Genomic DNA, 11,285 nt, shown 5'->3' with positions numbered 1-11,285 from the left:
TCACTGTGGGTCACTGTGGGGGGTTTACTAACAGCCAGTATTAGTCTTACAAATGAATCCAGGGCTCAGTAAGTCTTCCCTGGGGTAATTGGTAGGGAATACAGATGATTGGGTTGAGTGATGGGGAGGTTGTCTATGTCATTTGATTTGATTTATCTAAACACCTTGCTCTCCGGAAGGGTAGTTTCATCGTTCATATCAGTGACAATGTCACAATAGTGATCTTGTTGTTTGTCCCCAGGTCCATGACTACCTGAGGGGTAAGCTGTGTTCTCTGTACGAGAACGACTGCATCTTCGACAAGTTTGAGTGTGTCTGGAACGGGTCAGACAGGTGAGTGTGATCTTGTGTGTGTGTGCGTGTGCGTGTGCGTGTTTGTGTGTGTGTGTGTGTGTGTTAGTGTGTGTGTGTGCGTGTGTGTGTGTGTGTAGTGTGTGTGTGCGTGTGCGTGTGTGTTAGTGTGTGCGTTTGTGTGTGTGTTAGTGTGTGTGTGTTAGTGTGCGTGTGTTAGTGTGTGCGTGCGTGTGTGTGTGTGTGTGTACAGTATGTGTGTGTGTCTGTGTGTAAATCTCCTCTTGTCTCTCTCCAGTGTCATAATGACGGGGTCATATAATAATTTCTTCCGGATGTTTGATCGGAACACCAAGAAAGATGTGACTCTGGAGGCTTCCAGAGAGAACAGCAAACCCCGGGCCATCCTCAAACCACGCAAGGTAATACTGTAACACAGTTACATGTCAAATATGTGCCAAAACTCTTTTCTTTTGGGTTGATGGTATGTCAAAAAAAGATTCTATGCGGTATATTTTGTAAGTCTTTGTATGGTTATTGGATAGAGAGAGTTAGAGTTGAAAGATAGAGTGCTGAAATAGCAGAGGCCAGATTGGAAGCCATGGTATGTGTGCAGATTGCTAGACAACCCTAGGCCATTGATGGATTTGTTTTAATGGATTTGTGTAAGATTAGCAAATGTCCAATGGTAGGATTTTTTTTATGTGAAACTGAAGAGGAGGAAATATTAACAATCTGTGTCTCTCCTGTCCTCACCTCCTCTCCTCACATCTCCTCTCCTCACCTCCTCACCTCCTCTCCTCACATCTCCTCTCCTCACCACCTCACCTCTCCTCACCTCCTCTCCTCACATCTCCTCTCCTCACACCTCCTCTCCTCAACTCCTCACCTCCTCTCCTCATCTCACCTCTCCTCATCTCCTCTCCTCAACCATCCTCACCTCTCCTCACCTCCTCTTCTCACCTCCTCTTCTCACCTCCTCTCCTCTCTTCCTCTCTAGGTGTGTGTGGGTGGGAAGCGTCGTAAAGACGAGGTGACTGTTGACAGTCTGGACTTCAGTAAGAAGATCCTCCACTCCGCCTGGCACCCACAGGAAAACATCATCGCCGTGGCAGCCAGTAACAACCTCTACATCTTCCAGGACAAGGTCACCTAGGCAGAAGAGGAAAAGGATGGAGTGGAGATAGAGAGGCGAGAGGAATGGAGGGGAGATAGAGAGACACAAGGAGAGGAATGGAGGGGAGATAGAGAGGCGAGAGGAATGGAGGGGAGATAGAGAGACACGAGGAGAGGAATGGAGGGGAGATAGAGAGACACGAGGAGAGGAATGGAGGGGAGATAGAGAGACACGAGGAGAGGAATGGAGGGGAGATAGAGAGACACGAGGAGAGGAATGGAGGGGAGATAGAGAGACACGAGGAGAGGAATGGAGGGGAGATAGAGAGACACGAGGAGAGGAATGGAGGGGAGATAGAGAGGCGAGAGGAATGGAGGGGAGATAGAGAGACACGAGGAGAGGAATGGAGGGGAGATAGAGAAACACGAGGAGAGGAATGGAGGGGAGATAGAGAGGCGAGAGGAATGGAGGGGAGATAGAGAGACACGAGGAGAGGAATGGAGGGGAGATAGAGAGACAAGAGGAGAGGGATGGAGGGGAGATAGAGAGACACAAGGAGAGGAATGGAGGGGAGATAGAGAGACAAGAGGAGACTAATGGAGGGGAGATAGAGAGACACGAGGAGAGGAATGGAGGGGAGTTAGAGAGACAAGAGGAGAGGAATGGAGGGGAGATAGAGAGACACAAGGAGAGGAATGGGGGGGATAGAGAGACAAGAGGAGAGGAATGGAGGGGAGATAGAGAGACACGAGGAGAGGAATGGAGGGGTTAGAGAGATGAGGAGAGGAATGGAGGGGTTAGAGAGATGAGGAGAGGAATGGAGGGGAGATAGAGAGACACGAGGAGAGGAATGGAGGGGTTAGAGAGATGAGGAGGAGGAATTGAGGGGTTAGAGAGATGAGGAGAGGAATGGAGGGGTTAGAGAGATGAGGAGAGGAATGGAGGGGTTAGAGAGATGAGGAGAGGAATGGAGGAAACGAGAGAGAAAGAGAGAGGAGAGGAGAGGAGGAGGAATGGAGGGGAGATAGAGAGACAAGAGGAGAGGAATGGAGGAAACGAGAGAGAAAGAGAGATGGATGTTTGTTTATCTCTTCACTAAGTGTTCCTCCTCCTCCTCTCCTCTTGTCTCTCTATCTCCCCTCCATTCCTCTCCTCTTGTCTCTCTATCTCCCCTCCATTCCTCCTCCTCTCCTCTTGTCTCTCTATCTCCCCTCCATTCCTCTCCTCTTGTCTCTCTATCTCCCCTCCATTCCTCTCCTCTTGTCTCTCTATCTCCCCTCCATTCCTCCTCCTCTCCTCTTGTCTCTCTATCTCCCCTCTATTCCTCCTCCTCTCCTCTTGTCTCTCTATCTCCCCTCCATTCCTCCTCCTCTCCTCTTGTCTCTATCTCCCCTCCATTCCTCTCCTCTTGTCTCTCTATCTCCCCTCCATTCCTCTCCTCTTGTCTCTCTATTTCCCCTCCATTCCTCCTCCTCTCCTCTTGCCTGCCTTGTTGCTGTAAGCCAGATATGGCTGGAGGGAATGCTGGAATTCCCGGAATAGGAATTTCTAGAACACACTTGAGAATTCCCGCTCCGAATGTGGCAGTGTTCAGCCTGGATAAAGATGAAGACAGATGGTTCTTCTAGTCCTGAGTGGAATGAAGCTAGCCGCCTGCTCTGGCCTGAACAAGCCTCTCCGTGGCCTTCAGTTAACTGTTTTATTTATTCATTTGGATCACACATGAAGGAGCGCTGGAGCGTTGTGATGCAACCAGAGTAAGACTGGACTTGACTAGACTGAAGTCACACATAAACTGAGACGTAGCAGAACACGCTGTCTGACCAGGTGACATTTTGTTTCGGTTGCAAGATGTGAGAGGACACTTTTTCGAGAACACAGACATTTATGGAGGCTAAAAAAGTATCTCCAACCTCTTTCATCCTGTCCTCCTGTCCTCCTGTCCTCTCCAGCCATCAGGCCAGATCTTCCCATCCCATCTGGAGGTTTAGACAGGAGGCCACTGGACATGGACATAACTGTTAGACAACTAACTGTACCTTCATTATAGCACTGAAGGGGGTCTGTCTCACAGTATCCTCATTTGCATACCACTGACCGTAAACCAATGTCTTAGATAGTATGCTGTGGATATTGGGACAAATACAGTCTAACAGTATGGATGTTTCAGCCTGTCTCTGGTATGAGACTGTCTTTAATAATGTGAATGATGTGATTAGGCCTCTTTGAGGCCAGATCGATGTTTTTATTTTATTTAATTATGTCGTTTTTTCTGTGAGTTTCTTTTTCTTGTCAATGATTCCGTTTTTGAAGCTGTGGTGCCTTATTTTTTCTTATGCAGGGTTGATGTGGGGTGGGGGAGGGTGGGTAGGATGAGGAGGGTGGGGTGGATGAGGAGGATGGGGAGGATGGGTAGGGTGGGGATTAGGATGGGGAGGATGGGGAGGATGAGGAGGATGAGGAGGGTGGGAGGATGAGGGGGGTAGGGTGGGGAGGATGAGGAGGGTGGGGAGGATGAGGAGGATGAGGAGGGGGGGAGGATGGGTAGGATGGGGAGGGTGGGGAGGATGAGGAGGATGAGGAGGGGGGGGGGTGAGGAGGATGGTGAAAACAATACAAGTGTGAATGTTTTTTACCCAAAAATATTAACATAGGGGAAAAAAGCTAAGCAAATTTCAGTTCCCAGTTAGAAGTACTGTTTACTTTATCACTTCATGTTAGCAACCCACTGCACAGTTATCATTCATGGGATGTTTATGCATGTCCCTGATTGGACCACTCCGCAGTAGTCTTACCATGCAGTGTATTAATATGACCAGCTAAATGACAAGACACAAAAAAGAATCATCTCAGCACCCCCACCACCAAACTACTTCCCGCAGCTATGGTCATATTATAACACAGTAAAAGACAGCCGCTTCTGTGTCTCATAACCAGAGTTTTCCCTAATCAGGCCACGCCATGAGAAACACCTCTGGGCCCTACTCCGAATATATCCATATGTTTCTCTTCTGTAACCAGGGGTAGGATGAAGTTGCCCCTAAATGCTGATCTTAGGTCAGTTTTGTGTTTTTCCCTCTAAGGGAAGGTTAGAATTGGGGTAGGGGAAGCTGATCCTAGATCTGTGCCAACAGACTACTTCAAGCTGGCAGCGTCCAACGAGAGAGGATGGTATCATGTCTTCAAGCCGAACACCCAGTGATGAGGGCTCAATGATATCAGGGACTTCTAGCATCCCAAATGGCACCCTATTTCCTTTATAGTGCACTACTTCTGACTAAGGCTCATAGGACTATGGTCAAACACAGTGCACATTACAGGAAATGGGGTGCCATTTGTGAGGAACTCTATGATTCCTTTACAAAGTAATGTCTTCTAGACAAATTCAGTTTTGAAACAAACAGTTTGTATGGCTCAGAATGTCATGAAATGTAAGTCATTTACCCTGCAGTCCTCGCGCTTACTGGAATTATTTTGAATAAAAAGGTTTGTGTAAGTTTAAGCATGCGTTTTCTGTCTTTTTTTGGTTGTAATAGATCAGTAAACAAATGTATGGGTGTGTTTTCCATTGTGTTCACTGTTCATAGAACTGCTCAGTGTAGAAGTAGTGGTAGTGGTGTTTGAAAGATGAAGAGCGCCCTCATCTGGACAAAAGACAAGCCAAGAATGTCTTGCTGGTCTTCCTCGTGTGACGTTCTCCTATCTTATAATGTAAATGATAATCATTATGATAAACATACATTTAGATTCAGTTATTTTTTGTTGTTGTTGCAAATTAAACTAATTTAGGGGACACAAATCTTTATTTTCAGGCTATTCCCAAAAGAGAAATGATGATTTTGAGTCGACAGTTTAAGGCATTTTGAAGAAATAATAACGTGTTCACACATTTTGAGGAAATATGATATAAACCATAGTCTTAGACATAGTAAAGGCCTATACATGGATATGATATAAACCATAGTCTTAGACATAGTAAAGGCCTATACATGGATATTACCTGTTGTGTTTATTATTCACACTGGCCCTTGGTCTTCTAGTCCAAGGCAAAACAGAGATGATTCATTCATAGCGTCAAACTCGCCTGCTGTCGCTCCAAATGAGAAAGTTGTGTTTAATTTGATGCACTGGGGACTGAATCCCTACGTCGTGCAGCGCAGCGCCTGTTGAGTACAGTTGGAAAAGGTACAGCGTTCTAATTGGCCCGGCGAGTTTCGCGCAGTTTATTCAGCTGGGGATGGCAACTGTCAATCAAACTGCAGCCTTTATAACCGCGGATAAACCCACCAGGAGACAAACAGACAGGACAGGAGTGTCTGGAAGCAAATCGATTTTTGATAAGCAGATTAGGCTACAATCAGGAGTTGAGTTTTAGAACGAGATAGATCCATTCACTTGTTTGTTGTTTAATCTTTGAAAATATTTTTCTCAAAATACTTTTTTTTCGAGTAGTCAGTCTTTTTTATAAGTCAATTTCTCCAGCAGTTTTCATTTCCATCGGTGTAGGCTTCTTGTATTAAGTCGGCTTTCAATATACTATTCTCTACATAAAAAGACAAGTCTAAGCCTTCTCTCTCCACCGCCTGTTTCTTCTGAGATGGATAAACTGCCAGGGGTGAACGTATCCACTGCTAATAGCTCGACTGTGGACCGACTTCGTCCTTCGTTCATAGAGCGTGGTTCCTACGAGCACCTGGATCCAGGCGAGCTGCATGTCCTTGTGCCTGTCATTCTGGGGGTGATCTGTGTCCTTGGGCTGGCCGGTACTCTCACATCTATGGGCATCCTGATCTCCAACGCCCACCGTGGGAAACTCTCCCTCATCAATGCTCTCATCCTCAACCTGATGTTTGCCGACGGCCTTGTCCTGGCGTTCGCCCTCCCGTTCCGTGCCGCCGCCTTCTCCAAACCCACCTGGACGCTTGGCTGGGCAGTCTGCAAGACCTGTGATTGGTTCCTGCAGAGCTGCATGGCTGCGAAGAGTTTTACCGTAGCGGTGTTGGCTAAGGCTTGTTACCGTTACGTCTCTAACCCGACTAAACAGGTCAGCATCCGTCTACGCTCCATCCTATTGGTGATGTGGTTCCTCTGGCTGTCTGCCTGCTCCGCTCCCATCCCTACCTGGCTGTTCTCTTCACTGCAGAGAGAGACCCGGGGGCTGGTGTGTGTGCAGGTGGTTCCCTCCGAAGCGCAGGACTTCATGTCGGTCTACGTCAAGGCGTACCCCCTGGGTGTGTTCTGTGCCCCTTTGAGTTTTGCCCTGCTGTATTTCTGGTGGGCGTATGGGCGGTGCCAGCGGCGCTGTAGTAAGACCCAGAACCTCCGAACGCAGATCAGATCCAGGAAGCTCACGCTGATGTTGTTCAGTCTGACGGTAGCCATGGCGATGCTGTGGCTGCCGCAGTGGGTGGTCTGGGTGTGGGAGCGGCACGCCGCGGAGCGAGAGGCACAGGGACCGAGAGAGGAAGAACCCTTTGTCGTCTTCTCTCCCCCTCTCCTCTTCTCCATCTCCGCCCTGCTCCTCACCTTCTCTCTCTCCCTGGTGAACCCCATCATCGTCCTCTCTCTGTCGGAGGAGTTCACAGAGGGGTACAGGGGTCTGTGGAGGCGCCTTACTCTTCGTAAACACACCCCGTCCAACCCAAACCCCAAACCCGGGCCCCACGCACCCACCGCCCCCCAGTCCCCTTGCCCACGACCAGAGACCTCAGGCCAGCTGCAGGGAGGAGACGGAAGCCTAGGCCCCATCCCTACCCAGGAGACTAGAGTTGATCCCCAGCCCCAGGCGGAGCAGGGAGGGGTGGAGGAGGTGGATGCGGAGGGAGAGAGCCCCCGGGATGGGATCGTGCTGCTGGATGTGGAGCAGTTCTGGCATGAGAGAGAGACAGGCTCGATGACAGAGGAGAATGATCCCATACCCTGGGAGCACCAAGAGGGAGCACCAGCCGAGGGGAGGAAGTGAAGAGAGGAAGTGAGGGAAGGAAGCAAGGAGCAGATACACACACAGACCAACAGGACGGGTTCTAAAAGGCAACTCAGTATTCAGCTACATCTGTCCTTGTTCACCCCTGAGCTTTGTGTATCTGTCTATCTTGTGTGGTTTTTGTGATCAAATTGTGTTACCCACCACCACCAGTGATTTTTAAGCAAAAGGTTGTTTGAGAGTTGTTGGACACTGCCTCAACGATGCCTGATACACTATTTAGCATCGAGACCAGCCAGTAAGCCTCCCCTCTCTTCCTCTCAGCTAGCTCCACAGCGTTCAAACAACCTTCAAACAACACACACAGCGACTATATCAGCAGCTGTAATGGACTGACATTTGATTATACCTCACTGGACTGAAGATCGGTCAACCCAGGAGTCAACCCAGGCGTCAACACAGGAGTCAACACAGGAGACAATGGTTGGTATTCATTCAACTGTGTTTATGATATTGCTTGATGGGATACATTGGTTATTGTTGTCATGTTGACTATTGTTCAAAAATAATACTTTGTTATATTTCACTGTAGATGTGGTTATATATATATACACCATTGAATATATATATATAAATACAGTACCAGTCAAAGTACCAGTCAAAGGTTTGGACACCTATTCATTCAATGGTTTTTCTTTATTTTGACTATTTTCTACATTGTACAATAATAGTGAAGACTTCAGAATTATGAAATAACACATATGGAATCATGTAGTAACACAAAAAGTGTTAAACAAATCATAACATATTTTAGATTTTAAATTATTCAAAGTAGCCACCCTTTGCCTTGATGACAGGCTTTGCACACTCTTTGCATGTTCTCAACCAGATTCATGGAGAATGCTTTTCCGACAGTATTGAAAGAGTTCACACAAATGCTGAGCACATGTTGGCTGTTTTTCCTTCACTCTGCGGTCCAACTCCTCCCAAACCATCTCATTTGGGTTGAGGTCTGGTGATTGTGGAGACCCAGGTCAAATAGCCCTCACACAACCTGGAGGTGTATTTTGGGTCATTGTCCTGTTGAAAAACAAATGATAGTCCCACTAAACGCAGACCAGGTGGGATGGCATATTGCTGCAGAATGCTGTGGTAGCCTGCTGGTTAAGTGTGCCTTGAATCCTAAATAAATCACAGACAGTGTCACCAGAAAAGCATCCCCATACTGTCACACCTCCTCCTCCATACTTCACAATGGGAACCACACGTGCTGAGATCATCCATTCACCTACTCTGTGTCTCACAAAGACACGGCGGTTGGAACCAAAAATCTCAAATTTAGACCAAAGGACAGATTTCCACCGGTCAAATGTCCATTGCTCATGTTTCTTGGCCCAAGCAAGTCTCTTCTTATTATTGGTGTCCTTTAGTAGTGGTTTCTTTGCAACAATTCGACCATAAAGGCCTGATTCACACAGTCACCTCTGAACTGTTGATGTTGAGATGTGTCTGTTACATGAACGCTGCAATCTGAGGCGCAGTTAACTCTAATGAATTTATCCTCTGCAGCAGAGGTAACTCTGGGTCTTCCTTTCCTGTGGCGGTCCTCATGAGAGCCAGTTTCATCATAGCGCTTGATGTTTTTTTGCGACTGCACTTGAAGAAACTTTCAAAGTTCTTGAAGTAATGATGGACTGTCATTTCTCTTTGCTTATTTGAGCTGTTCTTGCCATAATATAGACTTGGTATTTTACCAAATAGGGCTATCTTCTGTATACTTTCCCTACCTTGTCACAACACAACTACAGATTGGCTCAAACACATTAAGAAGGAAAGAAATTCCACAAATTAACTTACAACAAGGCACACCTGTTAATTGAAATGCATTCCAGGTGACTACCTCATGAAGCTGGTTGAGAGAAAGCCTAGAGTGTGCAAAGCTTTCATCAAGGCAAAGGGTGGCTACTTTGAATAATCTCAAATCTAGGATATATTTTGATTTGTTTAACACCTTTTTGATTAGTATATATATATATATATATATATATATATATATATATATATATATCCTCATCAATCTACACACAATACCCCATAATGACAAAGCTAAAAAAAATAGTTTTTAGAAATGTTTGCATCTTTGAGACATCTTTGAGATGTTTCTACATCTTGATTGGAGTACACATGTGGTAAATTCATTTGATTGGACCTGATTTGGAAAGGCACAAACCTTTGGGTACCAAAAAATGTCTGCAGCATTGAAGGTCCTCAGGTGTACTCCAGCATCATGCTGTGGAGATATTTTTCAGTGGCAAGTACTGGGAGCCTAGTCAGGATCGAGGGAAAGATGAATGCAGCAAATTACAGAGAGATCCTTGATGAAGTTTAGGACCTGAGCCTGGGGCGAAGGTTCACCTTCCAACAGGACAACGACCCTAAGCACACAGCCAAGACAATGCAGGAGTAGCTTTGGGACAAGTCTCTGAATATCCTTGAGTGGCCCAACCAGAGGCCGGACTTGAACCTGATCAAACATCTCTTGAGAGACCTGAAAATAGCTGTGCCGTGACACTCCCCATCCAACCTGACAGAGCTTGAGAGGATCTGCAGAGAAGAATGGGAGAAACTCCCCAAATACAAGTGTGCCAAGCTTGTAGCGTCATAGCTAAGAAGACTCAAGGCTGTAATCACTGCCAAAGGTGCTTAAACAAAGTGCTGAGTAAAGGGCCTCAATACTTATGTAAATGTGATATTTCCGTTTTTTATAAATACATTTGTAATACATTTGCAAACATTTCTAAAAACCTGTCTTTGCTTTGTCATTATGGAGTATTGTGTGTAGATTTATGAGGGAAAAAAACTATTTAATCAGTTTTAGAATAAGGCTGTAATGTAACAAAATGTGGAAAAAGTCAAGGGGTCTGAATACTTTTCGAATGCACTCTATATATATATATATATATATTGTAGGTATTCTACTTATCCTTGAAGTAATGACCAACAGTAATGTCCTTTGTAAACAAAGAGTTACAAAATAAACTCTACATAAGCCTGTTATGATTTGATTCAGCAACAACATAGAAAAATAAATAGACTTTAGGAACCAGTAAGTGCATTTACGTACGCTATTGAACAGCATTTGATGTTACTGTTACAGGTATCAGTGTTGTATTCTCCTATTTGAAGTGGTTTTGTAATGATATGTGCTTGTAAAAAAGGTTGTTTACATTAAAGTGATATATAACATTGACCCTGTGCTTCATTTATGTAACATTTCCATGTTTTGTCCTATTAAATTAGTTGGACCAAGGATGTCAGAGTGTGACCATCACGACATCAGTGCAGGCAGTACTGTTCAGAATGACTTTAACAATAACCACTGGTCAGTGGGTGATGTTGCTAGGATACGGAGGTACGGACATGGGGAAATGGAGGGGGGGGGTCAGCAACCCTGGGACAGAACACAGCTGGCTACAGAACTAATGACCACACACACACACACACACACACACACACACACACACACACACACACACACACACACACACACACACACACACACACACACACACACACAGGAAACAAACAGCAGTTTCCTTTTCGTCCTTTTTAAGTCCCCGCCGTGCTTCTGAAACTACACAGACACACACACACACACACACACACACACACACACACACACACACACACACACACACACACACACACACACACACACACACACACACACACACACACACACACACACACACACACACACACACACACACACACACACACACACACAGGAAACAAACAGCAGTTTCCTTTTCGTCCTTTTAAGTCCCCACACACTTCTGAAACTACACAGACACACACAGACACACACACACACACACACACACACACACACACACACACACACACACACACACACACACTCCGGATGGACCCCTGTCTGTTGGCATTTACGGG

General features: G+C 46.1%; 2 protein-coding genes across 2 annotated transcripts in view; both read left to right on the top strand.

The window, feature by feature from the left end:
- LOC115124342 (serine/threonine-protein phosphatase 2A 55 kDa regulatory subunit B beta isoform-like) overlaps positions 1-2,215 on the top strand; it is a 45,078-nt gene extending 42,863 nt beyond the window's left edge. The window contains exons 8-10 of the mRNA XM_065019883.1: positions 242-333; positions 590-713; positions 1,292-2,215. Coding sequence (XP_064875955.1) covers positions 242-333; positions 590-713; positions 1,292-1,447 — 372 coding nt within the window. The 3' untranslated portion in view covers positions 1,448-2,215. The remainder of the gene's footprint in view (positions 1-241; positions 334-589; positions 714-1,291) is intronic.
- A 3,790-nt stretch (positions 2,216-6,005) lies between these two features.
- Positions 6,006-7,370, top strand: LOC115124343 (G-protein coupled receptor 151-like). The gene has a single exon (XM_065019149.1). It carries the CDS (start codon positions 6,006-6,008, stop codon positions 7,368-7,370), a length of 1,365 nt encoding a protein of 454 aa, XP_064875221.1.
- The last annotated feature ends 3,915 nt before the right edge of the window (positions 7,371-11,285 follow it).

The sequence above is a fragment of the Oncorhynchus nerka genome, linkage group LG6 (assembly GCF_034236695.1).
Source record: "Oncorhynchus nerka isolate Pitt River linkage group LG6, Oner_Uvic_2.0, whole genome shotgun sequence".
NCBI classification, from domain to species: Eukaryota; Metazoa; Chordata; class Actinopteri; order Salmoniformes; family Salmonidae; genus Oncorhynchus; species Oncorhynchus nerka.
Note: the sequence above shows the minus strand (reverse complement) of the source record. Positions and strands in the feature narration are given on the sequence as shown.

What these genes read in the sequence shown, in the direction of transcription:
- LOC115124343 (XM_065019149.1), top strand. Translation starts at nt 6,006, where the DNA reads ATGGATAAACTGCCAGGGGTGAACGTATCCACTGCTAATAGCTCGACT.